Source organism: Meles meles, chromosome 13 (genome assembly GCF_922984935.1).
Source record: "Meles meles chromosome 13, mMelMel3.1 paternal haplotype, whole genome shotgun sequence".
NCBI classification, from domain to species: Eukaryota; Metazoa; Chordata; class Mammalia; order Carnivora; family Mustelidae; genus Meles; species Meles meles.
The window spans coordinates 63,496,036-63,520,593 of record NC_060078.1 but is presented as its reverse complement, the minus strand read 5'-3'; the positions used below and the strand labels follow the sequence as shown (position 1 = coordinate 63,520,593).

The 24,558-nt window shown below is 44.3% G+C and overlaps 1 protein-coding gene across 2 annotated transcripts in view; it reads right to left on the bottom strand.

The window, feature by feature from the left end:
* SORCS3 (sortilin related VPS10 domain containing receptor 3) overlaps window positions 1-24,558 on the bottom strand; it is a 603,811-nt gene that overhangs the window by 349,038 nt on the left and 230,215 nt on the right. For both annotated transcript variants that reach the window (XM_046028096.1, XM_046028098.1), the window contains exon 3: window positions 5,261-5,360. In XM_046028096.1, coding sequence (XP_045884052.1) covers window positions 5,261-5,360 — 100 coding nt within the window. The remainder of the gene's footprint in view (window positions 1-5,260; window positions 5,361-24,558) is intronic.

The following is a 24,558-nucleotide window of genomic DNA, read 5'->3' as shown; positions in this document are numbered from 1 at the left end:
CCTATAGATCAGGGCAGACAGCATGGTATTTGTGGGCAGATGGAGGCGAATGGGGATCCTAGGCCATTCTTGCTAGCTCCTTGACAAAAAGCAAATGGCTCAGCTCTCTGAGTCTCAATCTCCTCACCTGTCAGATGGGAATAAAAGTACAGGCTCAGGGGATTAGGACTAAAACTTAGAATAGGGTATACTTGGGACTTGTGAGGAGCTCGAAAAGAACTAATTACCCTATTCTGGTATCAGATCGTACAGCCTCCCACCCCCGCCCCCATACATGCAGGCACACCCCCCTCTACTCTGCAGTAATTGAGCCAAATTCCCTGGCAGTCAGAATTTCCTATGCTCTCTGCCACTGCCAAAGCTCTCTTTCCAAATCTGCAGGTGGCAGCCACTTTTGAGCCAAAGCAATTAGGCCATAGCATGCCTGCATTTCCCTACCCACCTAGAGATTTTTTTCCAAATAGGCTCCTGTAGGAGCCAAACCCCTCTCTTGTTGGGGCACAAAGCTCTCAGCATGTTTGTATTGTACAAATCACAGATCCATTAAATGCAAGCCTGACCTTAGTACGTGCCATTCTGATTGGACCAGAGGGCAGGCACTGCGTAACAGTAACGAGTTCCAGGAACCCAGAGATATTTGTTTCCTGTGAGCAGAAGAAGCTGTGAGAGGGAACTCAGACCGCCCCCCGCAACCTGCAGCAGAGCCCCTCCTCAGGGACGCAAACCTCATATACACCTGCTTCTAAAACGAACACACTACTCTTCATGTTCAAAGTTCCAGGCTCAGACATCACCAGGTAATGAACTATTCGGCCAACGGCTGGAGAAAGGCAAACAGGAAGGGATGTAGAATTCACATGAAATACAGTCAGGGCAGGTCAAGGTCATTAAAATAATACTGATACCACCACATCAAAGGAGAGTCTAGAACAACTTCAATGGGAGCTCCCAGCATTTCATATCAATACTCTCATTTAGGAAAGACCAGTAAATATGGCTAGCGCAAATCTCAACTTCCTTAAGGGAGTCCAGTATCGCTGTATGTATCCTGACAAATTTGGCACTCACTTCCCTCATCAACGGGAAATTTGTTGCAGACTCATCATTTACACTGAAATACAGCCATGGGGTAATCTTACCTGCCTTTAAAGTGGCAAGGAGGACTGGAGGTTATACAGATTAAGCTCCTAAAAGACAGCTTAGTATAGTAGGTGCTCAATTAATTAACATATACCCATGTTAACACTTCTATTTTCAACCTAATGGTTTACTGGTTATCTGCATTTGAAGATTTTACGTTGTCAAAAACTCATTAGAAACCCAGCTACTATATAAATACAAGCACAATTTACTGTTTTGCCAGAGGCCACAGATCTCTGATGTTCTCATAGCCTCCAAGGACAGTAGTAGCCATCTGTTAAAATAAATATCTCATTAAGTAAAAACCAAGTGTTTCCACAAGATTAACCGAAAATCCCCTGGATTTTTCACTGGCTGTCAATGAACATGGGCAGCTACAGATAATTTGGGGGCTGGAGGAGCAGAAGATCTGGCATAATGTAAGCAGAGACGAAAATCTGGAGACCACAGGTTTAAACTTTAAGAGATAGTTAAGAAGGCAACATAAAATTTGAATTACAAGGTCATAATGACCCAGAGCACTAAGCAATAAAGCAACAAACCGAGTATTTTCATTTATATCTGTCATTTTTCATAAGGGGCTGGAGAAGGGTCGTTCTAGTAAACCAAATAGTCCAGTTAAAAGAAAAGTCATCATGTAGAGTATTTGTGAACTGTCAGCACCCAGAGGCTCAGGAGACAATCAAACACATTTACCATATAATGAAACAGAATCTAATTTCATCATTCCTTGGATGATTCAGAAAGCATTTCAGGATCACACAGTCTCCTTATAAATTAATTTCTACTGCTATTAAAGAAAATAAATAAAACCATGGCAACAGGGGCTCCTGGGTGGCTCAGTGGGTTGGGCCTCTGCCTTTGGCTCAGGTCATGATCTCAGAGTCCTGGGATCGAGCCCGCATCAGGCTCTCTGCTCAGCAGGGAGCCTGCTTTCCCCTCTCTCTCTTGCCTGCTGCTCTGCCTACTTGTGATCTCTCTCTATCTCTGTTCAATAAATAAAATCGTTAAAAGAAAAAAATATATGGCAATGGGGCCCCTGGGTGGCTCAGTCGTTAAGTGTCCAACTTCGGCTCAGGTCACGATCCCGGGGTCCTGGGATCAAGCCCCGTATCAGGCTCCCTGCTTGGCTGGAAGCCTCCTTCTCCCTCTCCCACTCCCCCTGCTTGTGTTCCTTCTCTAGCTATGTCTGTCAAATGAATAAAGAAAATCTAAAAACAACAACATGGCAATAGCCTGTAGTTTGTCTTTCCCCAATCGGAGTGGGAAAATGTCTATGCTTTTATGTCTAACTTGCTGGGTAGCAGCAACTCCGAAGTAAGAATTAACTGTGCTTTGATGGTGTTTCTCAGAGAAGACAGACAAAATAGGCTCCACTTTAGTTAAGTGGGAATTAATTCCCAAGAGAAACTGCTCCAGAGAGCCCATGGTGTGGATATCACCACTAGGCAGGAGAAATGGAGACAGAATTTCTGCAGCAGGGGTCTCTAAATCCCAGCTTTCCATTCTTTCTGACCCTCAGCATCTGTGTTAACCAACCCTTTGTTTCTGCACATTTTTTTAAAAAAATACTTGTTTATTTATTTTAGAAAGAGACAGGGCAGGGCGGGTGGTGCAGAGAGAGGAACAAGCAGACTCTGTATGGAGTATGGAGCCTGATGTGGGGCTCGATCTCATGACCCCTGAGATCAGGATCTGAAACCAAGAGTCAGATGCTCAACTGACTGAGAGACCCAGACAACCCTCCTGTACTTCTAATCACATCTAGGTTATACCACAGAAAGATAAAGAAGTCAGGGGTAGATAAAAATAGCAAAAGACCAAAGGAGACTTCATTATTTAAAAAAAAAAAAAAAAAAGTAACATCATTATGAGTAAAAGCTCAACAGGAAACAGACATGACAGACGAGCACCAAAACAGATGCCCATCGTTGTGACCCTTTACATCCCACTTCAGAGAAAGACAGCTGACCTACTATCTAAGAAAATAACATCAACTTTGCTGTGGTCAAAGGTCAAAGACTGTGCTGAAGGGCTTCTGCCACAGGTCAAAATCCTGCTTCTCCCACGGGGCATACACCCCAAGACGTGGTTCCATCTGACCCCAAGTCACTTGTGTAGGATGGAAAAAGCTTTATACTGAGAGTCATGAGACCAACTGGAAACACCACCACCAACCAGCTGCGTGACACGGTGACATCCGTCCTCTGCGGACCTCAGCTTCCTTCGTAATGAAGAAGGCAGGGCAGAGGAAGAACTGAAACAGACCACTGTTGATTACATTCAGTCCAGGTTTATCAAGAGTCCATCATGGACACGGCACCTAGCTTTCCTCTGGGTCAAGAAGCAACGCCTCAAGCTTCCAAGATAGGGCTAGACTGTGCACTGCGAACTACTAGGCTGTGACTGTGTGGGAGGAAAATGTGCCGAGTGTGGTCTGCAGCAAAGAAATCTGGACTGAGAATCCAGAGTCCTGACCTCTCACCCAGCTCCGTGGGTTATTTTGGCTTCTGTTTTCTCCTCTGTAAAACGAGGTTACTGGTACAGATAAAGGATTCTTAACTGAGACTCCATGGACATCCTGGGTCCATGAGTGGGATTCCAGCTGTTCACAAACTGCTAAACTTCCAGTTTTGTGGGCAGGGGTGTGTTTCCAGAGAAGACATCTAGAGCTTTACTCACTTTTGCAAAATCATTGAGTAAGTACTACTCCTATCGATACAGATCTATGATCCCTTCCTGCTCTGACATCCAACAAGTCACATGACAATACTGAAAACTATGGAGAGGACAGCACTCAGGGCAAAGCAAAGAGAAACTACTCCACTGAGTAACAAGTGTCCCAACAGCCAACCTGATGATCACCTGGGTTTTGGCTCTTGACTGGTGGGCAGAGTCTGGAGCCTCCTAGCTAGATCACTGGGCATCCAATCATCAACGCTGAACCACGAGTCATCCATTCTGCTTCCTCCCTTTGGGGGGGGTTAGGGGAGGCAGAGGTGGGAGTGAGAAGATGGGGGGTGTGGCACTCCTGCTATGGGCCTGACTCAAAGCTGTTCTGCTCTGAGCAGCATAAACCATCATCATTCTGCTTGGCCTCTACCAGGTGACTCAGAGGTCAGGGACATCTGCACAGTGGGTTGAAGCCCACCCCTGCACTTATTCTCACCAAAAAAAACAAACAAACAAACAAACAAATGGGGGGGGGGGCTAGAAACCTACAGGGAAATGCAAATCAGATTGCAGGAGGAAAGCTAGGGAGTGCCACTGTCAGACTTTGAGAAACACTAAAATGGCCTTTTAGATTCCTGCTGTGTTTCTAGGGGCTAGGCCTGCCTAAGTTTCTAAAGAGCGGTGCCTTTCTGGCTGCAGAAAGATCACCCATCCCAGAACCAACATATTACACAGTATTTATTTTCTAAAACCGTCCATTGTTCCATGGACTCAAAGGTCTGTCCTCCCAGGGGGCCTCCACGACCACAAGGTGGTTTTCTAGGACTTCCTCCACATCCTGGCTATTAAGTCAACTGGAAAGTCAGACAGCAGAGGGGCCAGCAGCCGGTTTGCTCTCCATACCCAGGGTAGCTCTAGATCAAGCTGGTGAATCCAAGAACTCCCTATCCTTCCCGTGGCAGAACCAGACCTCTGTTACAAGGAGCTCTCTGAAAACAGACCAGCAAGAGGGACGCCGGAAGAACTCAACTGCAGAGACAAGCAGAGCCACGCTCAAATCACAGATCTATCACTTACCATTGTCTGCCTTTAGGCCAGAAAATTCCTTAATCTCTCAGACCTTCAGTGTCTTCATCCATAAAATGGGAACAACAGTGACTTTTAGCGCACAGATTCGCTGTGAGGATAAATGAGATAAGGCATCTCTGGCACAGAGAACACCTTACTAGCGACATCATTTTACTGTTGTTGTTGAAATTATTACTACTAGTGCTACTGCCAGTGTTGAGGCAGTCAGAGCTACAAGGATTATCTGTGGTGTTCCTGGCCTAGAAAGCAGGCTCTCTCTAACAGATTCCATGCCTACCGGTTTTCTTCTTCATGCCTGGTCCCTGGCAGCCCTGCTACCCCACAGGGATTGCTCAGCACGGCTGACCCCTAGTCTTACCTTCCTTTTGTTGGTGGGATTGACGTAGAGGTAACTGAGGACAGTCTTCAATCCTACTTTGTCATTCAGCTTCTCGTAGGTGGTGCCATAATCCGTTGACCTGCAGGTAAGAGAGAAAGGAAGGAAGAGACCGTTTTACCAAATGGTGGATTATGTTCCGAGGGGAGCCAAGTTCTCCTTCAACTTGCACCTTTGTTCCCAAATCACAGGAGGGCTTCAGAGATAAAAGGCCCCATTAATTTCAGAAGAGCAATTAGACTAGTGCATCTGCTTACTACCTAACCTCACTCCCCTTTGCTCCGGGCCTTTCTCAGAGACCTACTTTTCTGCCCTCTGTGAAGCTGTCTGTGAAAGCGGCTGCCAGGGCCTGCCTGCCCCCAGGTTCAGCCCAGGGCCCTCCACGTGCTGCTGCAGATGGATGCAGGTTCCGGCCGGGAGCTGTCGGAGAGGCCAGACTGTCTCCTGAGGTCGCCGGAGTCCAGCCAACCTCACACCGCCTCCACAGAGCCGGAGGCTGGGGAACCCTCCGGGTGGAAGGAAGGCCCATGTGCAGGAGGCTGGAGGGTGCAGCGGCAGCACTGGGCCACAGCAGGGAGGGGGTGGGAGGCTTGACGCAGGAGCCATGGTGTGTCAGGGTCAAAGAGGGGTTGTGGAAGTGCTGCCAACAATTTATCATTCCAATCATCCTGCTGGCTACTGGCTTGTCCTTTGGGCCCAGTTTCCAGGGTTCTGACCTTATACCAAAGCCACAAGTCAGGACTCAGAGAGCAAAGGCAGGCCAAGCCATAGGCTCCTTCTGCTCCATCCCACCTTTCCACGGTGGAGGAAGGAGAGCAGGTGGCTAACAGGGAGGGCCCAGCCTCGCGCCACGCTCTGTGCCTCACTCCCCAACCCGACTCCGCACGTACCGTCCTCCCCTTTCAAACCACCAGTACATCAGCTCCGCACCCCGTCTTTCCTCCATTGCCTTCTTTGGCTAGGTCACGAAACTTCTCCCACCTAGGCTTTAGAAAGTCCGAGATCAGTTTAGTTTCAGTCACCTGACCTCATGGGAGCCTGCGTGCTGCCTCAGATCCCAGTGTCTGGCTCTGGCTGGGTGTTCCCCCAGTAACCACCTGCCTGCTCCTCCCTCTTCCTGGGTTCTTCCCCCACCTTCTCTCCAGAATCTATTCCTGCTCAGGCCCACAGCTCAGTTTCACAAGCCTAATAGTCAAGGCTCATAACGTGTGATGACCTTTAAAAATCAGCCCACCCCCTCTGACTGAGCAAACTCCATGTCCCCACACCAGCTGAGATGCCCACCCTTACCCCTGTGAAGGCTTCACTAGCCCTCTTCCCAGTCACCCTCACCCCCTCTCTGCCCTGAAACAAGCTTCCCAGCCCACGGTGTGCCCAACGCACACTGCGTATGCCTCCTTTTAGCTCTTTGATACCATTGTGATGAGTTTCTGTAAGTTCTGGTCTCCCTAGGACAATATTAGCTCCTGGAGGACAAGGGAGCATGGAGAGTGTTATGGTGAGATGAAAGAACAGGAACTTTGGGTATAGAAAAATATTTCTGTTTTTTTTTTTTTTTAAGATTTTATTTATTTATTAGAGAGAGAGGGAGGGAGAAAGCACAAGCAAAGGAGGGGCAGAGGGAGAGGGAGAAGCAGACCTCACCCTGAGCAGGGAGCCTGATGTGGGGCTCGATCCCAGCAGCCTGGGATCATGACCTGAGCCTAAGGCAGATGCTTAACCGACTGAGCTACCCAGGCGCCCCACAAAATCTCTATTTCATTGCTAGATCCGTAGCTCTCTGGTTGCATGACCACGTGCAAGTTACTTAACCTCCTAGAGCCTCACGTTTCTGAACTGAAAAAAATCAGGGAGATTTGATCTCACAAGCCATTCATTAAGGATGCAAAAATATGACACGTGGGAAACCTCCTGACAGGATGTAGATATAATGAAATGCTAAAAAAATATATATGAAAATAAAAAGGACATGCACTTCTCTTCTGCCTAAAATGTAAAGAACCAGGTTGTATGTATCATACACACTCGGCATGTTTACTGAATAAACAAACATCGGTATTTCAAATCCCTCCCTAGGCTACCGGCTCCACATGGTCAGCATCTATGGTAATTTTTATAACCAGTCCCCCCAAAGCTGACTTCTTATCTTCAGTCTCCTGTCTACCTTTAAGCACAGGGAATCACTCCCAATCTTTCTTCTTGCCTTTATCTCTCAAACCCAGCTCAGTCTCCAAGTCCTAGTGATTCTATCTCCTAAATAACTTGGACCCCTGGTCTTCCCATCTTCATGCCAGTGCTGTGGCTCACGCATCATTATTTTTTGCAATAGTTCTTCTTCCCTCCTTCTCCCCCTCCCCCCATCCCCCATGCTGTCATCAGGCTGTATTTCAACCTCCTTGTCTCTCTACCTCATCCCTTGGAGTAATGACTGCTGTCTACACACAGTGAGGTTGTAGCTTCCAAGCTTAGTCTTGTCAAATATGGCTTCAGTCTTCCTCACTAGACTAATTTCCAGCCACCTGTTCCCTGCCCCCTTCTCTCCACCTCACCAAACTTTCCTGAATGTCTTATGTTTTCACTCCCTCCCTTTCTACTAGTATCATTCCCATTGCCTGAACTATTGTTATGCTACTTTCTCTGCTTTAGGACATCTCTCTCCAACCTCTGACACCACCAATATCATCAATATCACCCTCCTTCCAGCTTCCCCACTGGGATTAATCGTGATTTCCTTTGCATTCCCATACCACCTTGTATGTATTTCTAAGTTAGCATTTATCCTATTGTTTCAGTCATACTAATTTTTATTCTGGGATTTCCCCATGACTATTGTTCCCTAAGGGCAAGAGACATTTCTTATAACAGCCCCAATGCCTTGTACCACGTCTGATGCAAAGCAAGTGCTGAATGTACTGGTTTGTGTATTATTCCACTTTTCTTTGTCCTCATTTGTAAGAATGAATGAATGGTCATCCTTGGTCTTAAGCTGGTCAAGTTCTTGACCAGCTGATAATGTCCACTGGCCATTCAACACAAAGCCACACCTAGAAAACATACTTCATCTAGCTGGATGCTAGAACATGTGGAAAGGTCTAGCAGCATCCAGTCCCAGGGAAGGATCTGCCATTCACTCACACGAGCATCAAGGTTAAGTGACTAATCACCCCAAGCTCCTATCCTCTCCAGGGCAGGGAAGGAGAAAGCCTAATCTCTAGAAGCAGTCAGCTGCATACTCTTATTAATCCAAATAAAAGGTTTTACAGGATGAATCCCTTCTTGAGTCTGCACTCTTGAAGGCATAAAGATAGCATGGTGTGGAGAAAGAACATTGAACTTGGAGTCTAGGAATCCTGACTCTGAAACATACACAAAGTGCTACCCTGGATAAGCCAATTCCTCACATCTGTTAAAGAAAAAAATTCCCCAACACCTATTAAAATGATAAGGCAGACTTCCTTTGGGACAAAGGCAATATGTACAGAGACCACCACTATAGGGTTTTCCAATGAGAGAGACTGGGCTCAACTGAAAACAAGGAAGAGCAGGGAATTTATAGCCAAAGAGAAGGGTGGGGTGAGTGGATAGACCATTACTAGAGGGTAGAGTAATTCCTTTATAAATGGACCTGACGGGATTCTTACTGAAGGCAGGCCAGTGTGATGAGACATCACCCAGGTAGGGGATGGGGAGATCAGTCGGATATTGAGGGCAGGGGATTCCGGCTAGACTGACTTAGGGTTCTTGGGACAACTGGGCTTTTGAGGACTCACCCAAGGGCAGAACCTACTTGACAAAGAGCTCAGAGGGTCCTGACTAGAGTTGGGCCAAGAAGAGAGTTTGTCAAGCCCTACTCCATCATGAACACAAGAGGTTTAACTCCTAAAATCATAGGGCCCATCTGGACCTCAAATATCCTAATGCCACCAACATGGAGCCAAGCTGGTCTCCAAGCAGCACATTTCCTCACTCCCTACATAGCAAGCATCTTACTTTTATAAAGAGCTAAATTCTCAGGGCTCCCTGCATGACTGAGGTCACAACAAACTTCCTCCCAGAATCCACAGAAGCCTCCTCAAAGGTAGTCAGCTTAGCACCACACATGCTCTCTTTCTGCAGGCTGCCCTGAAGATCCACAGCCACTCCGCTCTTCCCTACGAGTGGCTGCTTCTCCCACTGCAGGGACTTCCCTACAAAGGATTCTCCACATGTTAGCTTCCTCTGCTCATTCAAGCTGACCGAAAAGGGCTCACTCACTGAAGACACCTCAAGAAGCCATGACACCTGTGGTATGAAAGGTGCCCTGGACTCTGTCCTTCCCACATACTGACCACAGAGCGCTGGGGGCCCCTTTGCCTGGGGGGAGGGGCAGCTTGCCAAGAGGCCTCGGCCCCATTGCCAGAGACAGCAGCACCTGCAGAACTCCCTGTCACAAGAAAGCCATCATCGTCCACCTTGTCACTCTAGACCTTCCAGTGGGGTCACTTGGAGGAAACAGGCTCCTTTCTCCTATCGCAAAGCAAGCCTCTCAAATCTTGACACGAGGCTCCCAATACTGAAATGTCCAGAAAGCTGGGAACATCAAACGTATGCAGCGAGCACCTGCCACGAGCCTGGTTCGATGTCAGTTACCATTTTGAATTGCTCCGAACACACAGCTGACCTGGAAGGCAACAGGTGAGAGGCACAAGGCCACAGGTTTTCGGCTTCTGTGCCTTGGCTCAGGTTATCCAAGTCCAGCCGGCTCTTCCACTGTTCTCCTGCTTTCTTCCTGTCTTTTTAATGAATTATCTCCAGCACACAGGAAAATTCAATGGGATGTCGATCATATGCCCACTACTAGATTTAACAGATATTTGTGTTCATAAACAGGATATTTTGGAGCTTTTCACATTTACATAAGCCTTATACAGGATGTATGTCCTGTAGCTTGCTTATTTTTCCCAACATTCAAGTTTTGGGATTTATCCATTTTGACACACCTAGCCATAATTCATCCTTTAAAAAAAATTTCTATTTGTTTGAGAGAGAGAGAAAGCATGAAAGCAGGGGAAGGGGCAGAGGGAGAAGGAAAGAGAGAATCCCAAGCCCCCAAAACAGGGCTTGATCTCACAACCCTGAGATCTTGACCTGAGCTGAAATAAAAAGTCAGATACTTAACAAACTGAACCACCCAGGGGCACCAAATTTATCTATTTTTAACTGCTATAGAGGATTATAGCTTATGAAAAAACCACTGTCTATCCTTTCAATCACTAATACAAATATTTTGGGTTTCTTCTCCTTTAAAATTTGTGAGAGTAAGTAATGTTTCAATGAACATTCTTGTCCATGGCTTCTCACATATTCATGAAGAAAACTTTCAGGGGAGACATCCTGATGTGCAATTACTGTGACATTCTCTATGCATAACTTCTATTTTGCTGGTTATTGACAAAATTTTCTCCAAGAAGGCTGCAGACCCTCTCCTACTCTCCAGCTCCAACAACTAAGTCCTTCTTTATTCCCAGGGCCTAAGACCAGAGCTTCTGACAAGTTTCGTCCCATCTATCTCTGATTCCAGAGTCCTAATTCAAGAGCATCTGAACTGAATTAGCATCCAGGGCCCTGAATCCTGGCTCCACTAACACTAACTCTGGTTTTCCCATTTGTATCACAGCGGGTCCCCCACTCCATGGCTCTATCACCCGCCCAGGAATCTGCCTGTTATCTAGCCGGGCCTCCCAGCTGCCAACCATTCATGCCACTCCCCAGGTACCCAGTGTGCCCAGCAGGCTGGATGCCCTCTGTCTTCAACTTCTCAGACATAGTCGGGTCTGTGTCCGGACCTGACTCCCGGTCTGAGTCTCTCGACTATGCAGGGTCTCCTGTCCTATCCTGATAGTCCTCCAGAAGAGCTCCGTGTGAGCCAGCATGTTCCAGAACACCCCAGCCTCGTCTCCCATAACCCCAGTTGTTTGCCTGAGCCACTCTCTCCATGACAACTTCCAGAGTTGAGTTGAGAATACGGTATACTTTCATCCACCCAGCAAGCTCCCAGTCCTCTAGTGAGCTTCTGGGGGAGAAGCTGGTGGCAACAAGCATATGGGCTGCTATTTTAAAAGTAAAAGAACAGAAAAGAAAAACTTTCAGCCAACGCAGCTAAGTCAGCTTCCCGAGAGAGCCGAGCTGCCACTCAACACCTCTAGTTCCAATGCCACGTTCCTGCCAGAGGTGAGAGGACTCTGGAAGGCACTCTGCCAGTTCTTACTGGCCCGCCAGATGTTCAGGATCCAGTGGGCACACTGCTTCCTTCACTCAGGCAGCTGCCTTCCTCAGTTTACCACCCAGCTCCTCAGCTCCCTTCTCCTGCCACCTGCAACCCTTGCCCCAGATTCTGCAAAGCAAAGTTGTGGGGAGACCACAAGTCTTTCACTCCTGGATTCTCTTCTCCATCTCTTTTCTCCTCCATGGACTCCTTTCTCTGTGAGGTCATCCAAATTCAGCGTTCACACATTTGAGTGTTCCTTTTCCTGTTAGCAAGTTCATTTTGTTTTGTTCATTTCTTAACACATATCTATTATCCATTGTGGCCACTGCTGTGTGCCAATCACTGGGCTTTGCTTCCCCTCTCGGATAATTACAAGTCACTCCAGCTCAGGTTAGCAAAATTTTTCCGTAAAAGGGCCAGAGAGTGAATATTTTAGGGTTCTGTGATCTCTGTCACAACCACTCAACTCTGCCCTTCAGCTCTAAAACAGCCAAACACAGCGAGTCCACGCATGGGTGTGGCTGCATCCCCATACAAGGGCAGGCAGTGCATTATTCCCAGGCGGTGTATAATTCCGCGGCCTCTGCTACAGCTGATTAAAGCATCAGCCCATACCATCCCCACCACCAGCCTGACTCCTACCATGTTTCTGTCTCTGAGACATCTTCCCAAGATTCCATCCAGGGCCACTGATGCCCTAAGTCACCCTTCCCGGCCCAGCTGCCCCATCGGGTCCGAATGCCTGCCTGAGCCCCATTCAGGCCTTCATGGTCTGCCCTGCCTAAATTCCATTTCCACTCTCCCAGTGAGTGGACAGCTGGCAACTATCCAGACTTCGCCCCATTTCTGACACTCAGCTCTCCTGATGCTGATTACATGCTGGGGATTTTTCCTACAATTTCAGCCCACACCCTCCTCTTCATTTATATCAACGGCACCTCAGAGTTCCCTATTTATTCTCCAAATGGGCAAATTTTCTTTTCAGCAATTGCTAAAAGCTCCTTAAAAGAGAAATAACAAATGAAATGACTTTTGAGTCTCTGAATGTGCAGAGAGAGAAAACAAGGGAGACAGGATAGAGGCAAAGACACTAGACACCGAGCTGGCAGAACTCGCTGTGTTCTGCTTCCCTAAAGTTCCGCTCAGACAATACAGTGGTTGCTGTGTTAATGAAGAGGAGTGAGATACCTAGTCTAGGATCTGATAAAAGCCCCTCTTCCATAAATGCTTATGACTGTCATTTTTATGAATGCCCCAGATTGTATTTTCCTCAAGGGCAATCACCTTGTTTTCTTTTCTCTGATTTATACTCCTTACACTAACCAGGGTTAAGGCGTATGAATGGCCAGCAAAACACTAAAGAATCTTTGGCCACTGTTTCAATTTGCTACCAAGAAAGTACAAGATGGCCCAGCAGTCTGGGAAATCAGAAGACAGAACCAAGCTTCAGACTGACATGCTTGGGGAAGTACCCACCAGCCATTCCCCTTGAGTATGTTCCAGTGAACTACCCTGAGGAGAGTCAACAATCAAAAGCCACAGGCATTTAGGGGCTCTGGTATGTGGTGAACCACAGAGCATTCTAGGGTCAAGGTCAGGAGGTTCCACGGCACAGCTCCAGACCAATGGCTGCCCAGAGAGTCTTTATGATTTAAATGGGAAAGCCAGGGAGGCACCCCTCTGTCCTGTTCCACTTCTCATCTTAAGGCCCGTGCTCCAAGCCATATTAATTTGTATCTTTGCAATGGCAGGAGCCCAGCCTGACCACAAGTAACTAGTCATATAACTAATTTCAGACCTCAAGCCAAGAGCAAGTGATTTATATAGCTTCATTCTCCAAGTGGGTATTGGTCCCATCCTCTGTTTTAAAAAAATCACAGGCAGGCTGATGCCAAGGCAGAAGCTCACAAAGCTCTCAGTGACCTCTTCGTGTTATCTGACTCCTCAGCTGCATTATCCAGTCTCAGAGAGAGAGGCACAATGACACAGAATAATTAATTCATCTTTATGTCCTTCTGCCCCGGCTATTTCAGTGAGGGTCACCGCTGGGTTTCAAATACAGAAAATTGAGGGTTAGCTGACCCTGTAGACCAGATCATGCAGAATTCATGCTTTATATCAGATAAAATGGAGACCCAACAGCAGCACCATCCCCACACAGATCTAGGAAGGAAGGTTGAAGAGTGTGGGATTGACAAAATGCTCAGATCCTTGGTCTTTCTCACTGTGCGAGCACTTTGGTTCTCACTAAAGAACTTCAGTTCAGACACTAAGGTTGTTGGGGTGTTATTCTGAGGATTCAAAAGGACAATCTCAATCCTATCAGCCAAGAGGCCTGCTTATGTCATGCAGGTGCGGAAAGGAAAGAAGTCCTCCAGAGAAAAGAAAAAGCAGGAGCACACCCCCCCACAAAGGTAATATTTCATTATTCACTGAACCTTTGTTCACGGGACTATAATGAAACGACAATCATTAGGAGAAAGACTCATGAAGATATAGCCTGTTTCGACCTGTACCCCTGGGGATAAAAATACATTATATGTTTATTAAAAAAAAAAAAAATTTGGAAGGGGAGGCGAACCATAAGAGACTATGGACTCTGAAAAACAACCTGAGGGTTTTGAAGGGTCAGGGGTGGGAGGTTGGGGGAACAGGTGGTGGGTAATGGGGAGGGCACGTTTTGCATGGAGCACTGGGTGTTGTGCAAAAAGAATGAATACTGTTACGCTGAAAAAAATAAATAAAATGGAAAAAAAAAAGATATAGCCTGTTTCACAACACACACACACACACACACACACACAATATAACGACATTAAGGAATACAGCAGAACTGAAAGTGATTGACGTAGAAAAGTGCCCAATATATATGACTACATGCAAAGGGCTACTGAAGAACAATATATTAAATACACAAATAGTACACCCAGACAAAATAAAACAATATATTTCCATTAAATTTATAAGTGTACACAATGCATTTTAAAAATGCTAGAGCAAAATACAAATAACTGGTAATAGAAGTTAACTCTGGGTAAAAGACTAGGATGGGGTCCTTGGGTACTGGGACAGGAGTCTTTTTGTAACATTGCAATGTTTTGAAATAAAAAGGTATCCATGTATCACTCATATAGGTAAAAACAACAGCAATAAAGTGATTTGTTACAGAGCGGTTACAGTGTAATTAGTAAATTGTGACACATCTGTAGAGGAACAGATAATCATTTGCATTCCAAAAGACAGCCCAACATAATCATAAGACGATTCATTTCAGAGTCAAGCAGATTTGGTTTCAAATCCAGCCTGTGGAACCTCAGGCTAATTACATAAGTCTTGTGTTTCCTATCCACTCAATGAGAATATAAATATTGCCTTCCCAGGATTACTGTGAAGCTTAAATAGTCCTAATATCACACAGCTCACTTCGCTGTCAGTCGTTAGGAGACCCCACGGTACAGCAAGGATCACTGGAGGAGAATCTGCCCCGTACAGCTCTGAGCAAACAGCAGCCAAGTTACAGTCACCAGCGGATGGGAGAGTGCCATCCCATTCCCACCAAATCTGCAGTAAGCTACCAAAAGGCACATGGGAAGATGGAGGGGTTGCTACAGAACATCAGAGATAGCCTCCAGGAGGTGGCCAACACTTGCAAATTAAAGTCTAGGGAAAACAGAATCAACATCTTTTTTTTTTTTTTTTTTACTAAGTTTTCCTGGGGAAAAAAATAATGAGGCATGAACTAGAAGGTGCTGGACAATTTTAGCAAGGCATCTCTGTCTGGAGAGTAGATATTTACCATTTCCCTTTAAAAATACATGCAGCAGGTTGGGTCCTTGTGACATGCGAGCAATTATGTCTGTCTGTGCACATCCAGAAACTCCCAGGATAAAATGTGTTGCTGCCTAACAGAGAAATGTGAACTGATGGAGAGCCTCTGGACCACCCCACTACCCTACAGAAGTTCAATTCTGGGTCCCCTTCACTTGTAAATATTTTTCTTCTCAGGGCTAAGTGCAATGCCTTGTATGTGGTGGGCACTCAGTGCGGGAATTAGTGACTGTGAATTAACGCGAGCTCGTCCTCCCAGAAGCAGCCAGCCCTGTAAAGAAGAGAGCCTGTCCCTTTGCCTGTCCTCTCCAAGAAGCCTCTCCTCTCTCCTATCTCTGGTTTTCTAGCACCCCGCATCTGTATTACTCTCAGGGAGCATCACACCTGCTCTCTGGGGACATAAGTCACAGTCTTCTTTAAACCATCCCTGTGGACCCTTGCAAAATGCCCCCTCCAAGATCTGAGCGAGCACTCACCCAAAGCCTGGGTGGCATGGGCTGACTCAGGAGATTGGTTCCCATGGCCTTACACAAAAGGCATGCCACATACTCTGTTATTCTTGAAAGATTAAAGTACTGAAAATTTATGGTAGAATATAAAATATAGAAAAGAATAATGTACAACATAGATATCAATTATAGCTACACTGTACAGAGAAAACCTCAGTGAACATCTGGCATGCTTTTTTCTGTAGTTTACGTGCACATGTACATTTATAAAAATCGAGGGTCATTCTTTGCACACAGTTTGGTGTCCTCCTTTTTCATTTACCATAATACTTTAAGCTGTTTCCCCATGTTGTTAACTATTCTTCAAAAATCATTTTAAAAGCCTCACAACATTCTAATATATAAATGTATCAAAATTTATGTTGACTCTCTTCTTGGCCAGTTGGTCAGTTTCTGGCCAACTATTTTACATTATAGAACTTTAGTGTGTATCCTTGTACATAAATCCTTGTGTGCATCTTTGTTTCCTTAGAATAGATTCATGTAAGTGCAATTATTAGTTCAAAGGGTGCAAATTATCATTAAGGTTCTTGTTATAAACTGCCCTTTAGAAACATTCTGGCCAATCTGCACTTCCACTAATAACATGTGGGAGGACAGTTTCACTGCATAATTGCCAACATTGGGCATTACCATTTTAAATTTTCCAAACATACATGTTCTAAGATACTAGAGGACCTACATCTTGACACCAAAGGACTGTGAAAATATGAGACCTTGTCTGTGTCTTTATGCCAGAATACCATGTCCTTAACAACTGCTCTCCAATATTTATGACATTCCTTCAGACTTTTAAACACTGTTGAGGACTGGACCCGAGGAGATTTAATTCACACATTATATCAATATGTACTGTATTAGAAATGACATCTGATAAAACTTTACACTTATTAACACATTTTAAAATAACACCTCTTAAACAGAAATACCACATTTTTATGGAAAACAACTATAGTTTCCAGAACAAAAACAATTTAGGGGAGAAGAGTGGCATTTTACACTTTTTTTTGCAAAACTCCTCAATATTTGGCTTACTGGAAGACAACTCGATTCTCCTATTTATGTCTGCATTTAATCTGTTATGGTATCACACAGCTTCTAGGAAACCCCACAGCACGCCAGTGAGAAAATGAGAATAAATTAAAGGCAAATCATATTTTATTATTAGAAAAGAGTTTGATGTCATTAATCCCGTGGAAGGGTCACAGACATCCCCTAGGGACTCCATGGTCACCCTTGGAGAGCCATGGCCCTATGCCAAAGGACAGCAGTGTCCCAAAAGGGACCACAACACAGAAAAAGATGGTTTGGGGTGTTTTGTTTTGTTTTGTTTTTTAAACTAAAGCCATGGACTTCTTGAAAATCTCCTCTTCACGCATTCTTCTTCTCTAGACCCTTTAAAGTTTAGCTCCAGCCTCCTGCAGAAAGCTTTCCCTTCCATCCTGCCCTGTGATCGTTCCCTTCTCTGAGGTTCTGCTGCTTTGGGGTCACTATAGCACCGCCTGGCTTCTACCCTCTGGCTTTCACAGTATGTGTCCCCATCCAAACTAGAAGCTTCTTGAGGTCACAGACCAAACCTCTGGCACACACTTGGGCTCAGTGATTGATCTCTCATTCCTCGGAAGAGTAGCACCCTAAGTCACTGTGGCATTTAGGTTCTAACCTGTGCACAGGACCTTATGCAAAACATTTTCTCTTGAAATATTTCATTCAGTTCTCAAGAAGTTCCTTTGACACGGGTCTTTTATCTTTGTCATAAAGTGAGGAAATAGAGACTCAGAGAAGTGAAGGGACTCAGTAAACAACAGTGTCAGAATGGCAATCAAGGTCAACCGATCCCAAATCCCCTGGGCTCTACACCAGTGCTAGGCTAGTTACTTAAGCTGTGGTAAGGGAGCATAGGCTTCACAAAGTCTCACGAGGTAGGGGGTTCACTGACTCAGCCTTTCACGGGATCTCCAAAGGCATTGCTTACTAGGAGGCATTATAGGTATTAAAGAGGAAAGGAAAAGCCTGGAGTCAAAATTAGGTCAGAGTCCTTGTTCTCCCACTTACTCCACTTACGACAATGTGCACATTGCCTTGTCTCTCTGGGCCTCAGTTTCCCCATCTCTAATGCTGGCATAACAACTGCCACCAGGCAGAGTCATTGGCGACCCTCTGTGTAAAATGAGAAATCTGCAAAACGCACGGTCCAAGAACCAGCTGAGTTCCCTGAAATCCTCCCATTCCTTCCTAAGGCCATCTTTCCACCATTCCCTATTTTCCTTCTCAAAAACAAAGAATGACTTCATGAAATGAAAGCAGGTACTTCCTATAGCCTGAGCAATTGATTGAACAGAAAAACGTTTTATCCTGAACACCTGGATCTGGGGTCTCGGGAACAGGGCAACTGCAGAAGCCCAGGCCAAAAGTATGGCTGGAAAGAGAGGACAGTGGTTTTTACCAAAAGACCTTCACTGCCAATTCCTGCAGCAGCCTGCAGGGGTTTTGGCTCTGGAAGCCAGCCACCACAGCCTCTCCCCCTCAACATTCGTCAGGCCCATGTCTGCTCCGAGTCGCTGGAAGTCAGTATCTTTGCTGAGATGAGTTTCTCCCATGGGGGAAGGGTAGGACTCAACTGGACAAGTCAAGATGCGGAGAGGAGCCAGCGCCCTGATTAGGAACGGAGTGTTTCCTAGTACATTAACAAACACCAGGACTGGCAGCAACATGATGTACTGAGTGTCTCCAGTGGCTCAAACTAAAGCGTTCAGCCAGCACCATAAGTTCTGGTCTATTGGGTTTCCAGAATTTTGTTGTTACAGACACCTCTTGTTTCCAACCCAGAACAGCCCTTCACAGTTTGATCACTCTTCTCTTTTATAAAATGAGAAGGTTGGAATCCATGATCTCAAAAGCTCCTGCCATCTCCAACCTTCTGTGCATCTGACCAAGCTCCAAATGGCTTTCGGTTGCTTCCAAAATACAGATCTATGCTCTAAGAATGCAAACGTGTCACTGAGGTCCTGCAAAATCTGTCTGAGTGAAAACATGTGCCTGAAGTAAGCGTTCAGCTTTCCAAAGGTCTAGCAGCCTATGAATCCCCTATTCTAGGCACCTACAGGACAGCAGTCTGAAAGAAGCATATGGTATTGGGGCGGCAAGACCATCTCTCATTAAATAACTAGAAATCAGGACATGAGTGAGTCCTGAAAGCCAAGGGATAAAGCCCAACACCTGAACCATTAGAAAATAACAGGCAAAACAATGCAGCACATAGGTGAAATTCTGAAAAAGTCCTCTCCTGGAGAGATTAGAGGAGGAGAAGCTTGGGGAGGGAGGTGGTGATTAGGAAAAGGGCTCAAGAAGGCAACTAGATAAAACACTGTGAGGACAAGGGCCCTACTAAGTCCCTAGTGCCCACTCCCCGGTACTCAATCACTATCTTATTTTTTTAAGATTTCATTTATTTATTTGAGAGAGATCAAAAGAAAGAGAAAGAGAGAAAGACCAAGCAAGACAACATGAGCAAGTGGGAGAACCTGAAGATGACTCCATGCCGAGCACAGAGCCCGATGTAGGGCTTGATCTCGTAACTGGCTGATCATGACCTGAGTCAAAACCAAGAGTCAGATGCTCAACCAACTGAGCCACTCAGGCACCCCTCTGTTTTAATACATAATAAGAGATAAATGGGTAGGAATGGGTTAGAACAAAAGCAGTGGGATAGCAGTACGGTTAAACCACAAGTTTTGGAGTCAGAGACATGACGGTTTCAAGGCCTGGCTCCACACTCCTGACTGACTCTGTGGTCTTGAGCAGGTCACTTTACCTCTGTGCACTTCAGTTTTCTCATCTTTAAAACAGGCAAAACTATCCAAGGCACTACCCACAGGGTGTTTGAGAGCTCAGTGAGGAAATACACATAAAGCACTTACCACGGTGTGGATACTACAGGTTCTGAATAAAAGGTGGCCATTATTAATACAATGATGATGACTACAATGTTGAAGACAGAGACATTTATTAGTGCTAGAGGATCTCGTGGAAAGGAAGAAAGACTTCATGGGAAAGGGGAGCCTTGAGGAAAGGGTGAAGTATGGAAAGACAAGGCAAGATAAAGAGCATGCTCAAGGGCTTCCAACCTTAACCAGGCAAATACTGTCAGAAGATAATTGGGAGATGAACCTGGCCTGAAAGTAATGTTCTTACATAGGTACAAAAGGGTCTAAATTTAGATTAGTAGAAGAAGACCTTGTGAAGTGTCTTTGATATCTGCTGAAGAACTTGAACCTTATCTACAAGCAATGGGGGCCCCAAAGGCTTTTGAATAGGGCAGGTACATGATAGAAGCCTGTTTGGGAAGCCTAATCTTTTGGTGATGTATATGATGGATCAGTGAAGCATGTCCTCCTGGAGGCAGAAATTACTTATTAGCAATCCGTCTCACTAGGTGATGGCAGTAGTTTGTAAGAAATGAAACAGGGACACGGAGAAGAAGCATAATCTGTTTCCCAGACAGGGGACAGAGATGAAGGAGAAGGGGCTGGTGGTGGTGACTTAAGATTCCAAGCCACGTGAGAGCCTAAGAGAATCATGTTGCCTTTGGCAGAAATAAGAGAGGAGCTAACACCTCTGGTGCAGATTATGAATGGACTTTGAGAAAGAAGAAAAACATTTCTAGGCTGAGTTCCTTGAAGCCAGAGCCTGCATCTAGGATTTGGAAGCTAAGAAAGTACTGAAGGAGTGCTTTTAGACAAAACCTATCAGAAGATAAGAAGGCAAGATAGGCAAGGAGTAGCAAAGCAGCAAAGAAGTGGTTCCAGGTAAAGTCTGATCCAGGTAAAACCTTCCCTCTGCACATGGTGACCACTTCTCCCACAGCAGCTGATGGGTGGATAAAGGGAATGTCAACCCAAGGCTTGGCACATAAGACTCAACAAATGTTTTCTATTACTGTTATAAATTCTAGCATGAAGAAGATGGCAAGATGTCCAACAGTTCATGGATGAAAGAGAACAGCTCTGGGCAACTCCAGTTCTCTGCCCCTATGCAACCTCTACCCTGGAGTATAATCTTCTTCCCTTCCACTTCTTGATCTGCTCTGTGTAAGCAGCAGAAAGCTAAGAAGTTGGTCATTTTCTGGGTTTTCAACACTGGCCGTGCAATGCATCACAAGTACAAAAGCAAAGTAATAGTGAGGCTTTCTAAAAAGGTGGAAATGATAGGCTGTTTCTATTTTAAACATTTGAATATGGATGGAAAAACCTGGCATAGATGCTCTATCTCTTTGGGCCCTTACCATTCACTGCTAGTTTATATATTCTAGTCAAAGAAGCTCTTTCTTGGCCGGAGTCTATCTGCAAGGCTACTGTACAACTTCCGGGATTCACTATGGCTACATTTTCCTTTCATACGGCAGGAATCTCCCTGAAAGTGTTGTGTAATTTTATGTTAGTTTTAATGTTACAAGTAAGCTAAACCCTGTTTAAGAGCTGCATACTAAATCCTACAGTAGAGAATCACACCCAAATGCATATTTCCTCTGAAGTATCAGATCTAATACAAAACATGCTTTCAGTGTATAGAAAGCTGCTGTTTCATTTTTTGACCCCCAAATCAATCAACAGATGTTTATTATTGAGTGCTGATGGTGTGAAGGGCACTCTGCTAGATGTTGTAAAAACACAGCATATCTTGGGAATAGTAAATAGACATTCTGGCTAGAGAACAAAGGTAATGTAGGAGGAGAAGAAGTGGATAAGCCTTTCAGAGTCTGTGTGCATCAAGGTAGCTAGCTGTTGTAACAAACATCATCGACATTTAGTCACATTTCAGTGCCTTAACACTATGTTGGTGAATTCCTCACTCACATCATAGTGCAATATGGACCAGCAGGGAAGTAAGGGGCCAGAGGGGGCTGTGAGTTGAGGAAATGATTAAGAGACCCACGCTCCTTTCAGATCAAGGTTCTGCTGTCTTATAGATCTTAGGAGTGCTCAGCTAAACTGGTGGAAGAAGAAATGAGTGAGCATGGAGAATGCTGTAATAAGTGTTTTTATCACGTATGGAAGGGGCACCTATCACTTCCAGTGTGCTTCTCTGGGCCAGAATTCAGTCTCATGGCTATATTTAAATGAAAGAATGTAATCCAGTTGTCTGTCCTGGAAGAAGATAAGATAGGTGTAGTGAATATCTACCCATTCAGTCTCTGCCACCAGAACATGATGGTGAAGTTTCAGAATTTTGAAATCAGTATTTTGTCTTTTTACATAAAAGATTGACCAGTTAATGACTTCTTTTTCCTAAGGAGAGTCTGAGCTCACTTAAAACACCCAGAAATACAACCTATTCACTAAAGGAATAGGAATATAACTTGTTGATTACCTCTTCATTTGCCAAATATTCATGCAGTGCCTATGACTTGCCAGATACTATTCTAGATTCTCAAAACACCCCCTTACAGGAGAAGCAAACCAGTCAAGTGTCAGGCACTTTATATTAAGACAGGAATTTGTACTTTTAGTCCAATATTCCAAATGAAGACACTAGGTCCTTTCAACATCCCTTCATGATTAAAAAAAATAAAAATAATAATTAAAAAACCCCTGTCAACAAATTAAGTCTAGAAGGAATGTACCTCAACATAATAAAGGTTATGTATGACAAGTCCCGAGCTAATGACATTAAAGATTATTACTCAATGGTAAAAAGCTGAGACATTTTCTTCTAATATCAGAAATAAGACAAAAATAGCCATTCTCACAACTCTTATTCAAAATGGTACTGGAAGTCCTAGCCAAAGCAATAAGGCAAGAAGGAGAAATAAAAGGCATCCAAATCAGAAAAGAAAAAGTAAAACTGTCTGTTTTTGTAGATGACATAATCTTATATACAGAAAACTCTAAAGACTCCACCAAAACACAGTTAGAAATACTAAATGAATTCAGTAACTATTCAGGGTACAAAATCAATAAACAAAAATCAGATGTGTTTCTATAAGCCAACAAAAAACTACCAGAAAGAAAAATTAAGAGAGCAACCCATTGCAATTGCATCAAAAAGAATAAAATACTTCGGACTAAATTTAACTAAGGAGGTAAAAGATCTATGCACTGAAAACTACAGTATCTTGATGATAGACATTGAAGACACTAAATACATAGAAGGATATTCTGTGTTCATGGATTAGAAGAATTAACATTGTTAAAATGTCCGTATAGCCAAAGTAATCTACACATCCAATGTAATCCCTATCAAAATTCCAACAGCACTTTAAACAGAAATTTAAAAAATAAATAAAACTAAAGTTTGTGCAGAACCACAAAAGACTTTAGACAGCCAAAGAAATCTGAAGAAAAACAGAGATGGAGGCATCACACTTCCTGATTTCAAACTGTATTACAAAGCTATAGCAATCAAAACAGTGTGGTACTGGCATAAAATCAGATACACTGATCCATGGAACAGAAGTAAACCCGTGCATACATGGACAATTAATTTCCTTTTTCTTTTTTTAAAAGATTATATTTATTTATTTGACAGAGAGATAGAGAAAGCCAGAGAGCACAAGCAGGGTGGGGTGGGGGGTGGGTGGGGGAGGAGAATGTTGGCTGAGGGAGAGGGAGGAGCAGGCTCCTTCCTGGCAGGCTCGATCCCAGGACCCTGGAATCATGACCTGAACCAAAGGCAGATGCTTAACTGATTGAACAACCCAGGCATCCAGGTCAATTAATTTTCAACAAAGGAACCAAGAATATACAATGACAGAAAGAAGAGTCTTAACTAAATGGTGCTGAGGATACTGGATATCCACATGTAAGAGAATGAAACTGATTCCTTATCTTACAACACACACAAATCAAATACAAATGGACTAAAGACTTGAATGTAAGACCTGAAGCTATAAAATTCCTAAAAGAAAATACAGGGGAAATGCTCCTTGACATCATCTTGGCAATGATGTTTTTTAATTTGACACCAAAAGTGAAGTCGACAAAAGCAAAAGAAACACGTAAGACTACATCAAGCTGAAAAATGTCTGCACAGCAAAGAAAACCAACAACAAAATGAAAAGGAAATTTATGAAAGGGGAAAAATATATGCAAATGATGAGTTAATATCCAAATATATATGGGGAACTCATACAACTCAGTAGCACATAAGTCAATAAATAAAAAAATAATCCAATATGTCCTCCATGTTTTTTGTTATGCTCCACAAATAAGTGAAACCATATGATACTTGACTCAAAAAACATGGAGGACATGGGGAGATGGAGAGGAGAAGGGAGTTGTGGGAAATTGGAAGGGGAGATGAACCATGAGAGACTATGGATTCTGAAAAACAACCTGAGGGTTTTGAAGGGGTGGGGGGTGGGAGGTTGGGGAACCAGGTGGAGAGTAATAGAGAGGGCACGTATTGCATGGAGCACTGGGTGTGGTGCAAAAACAATGGGTACTGTTACGCTGAAAATAAATAAATTAATTTAAAAAAATAATCTTCATAACCACAAAAAAAAAATCCAATAAAATAATTATTTTATTTTTTTTTATTTATTCAGGTCCAGCAGAGGACCTCAATAAAAATTTTTCCAAAGAAGACATATGAATGGCCAACATGCACATGAAAAGATACTGAACGTCATTAATCATCAAATACAAATCAGAACCACAATGAGATATCAGCTCACACCTGTGAGGCTATTACCAAAA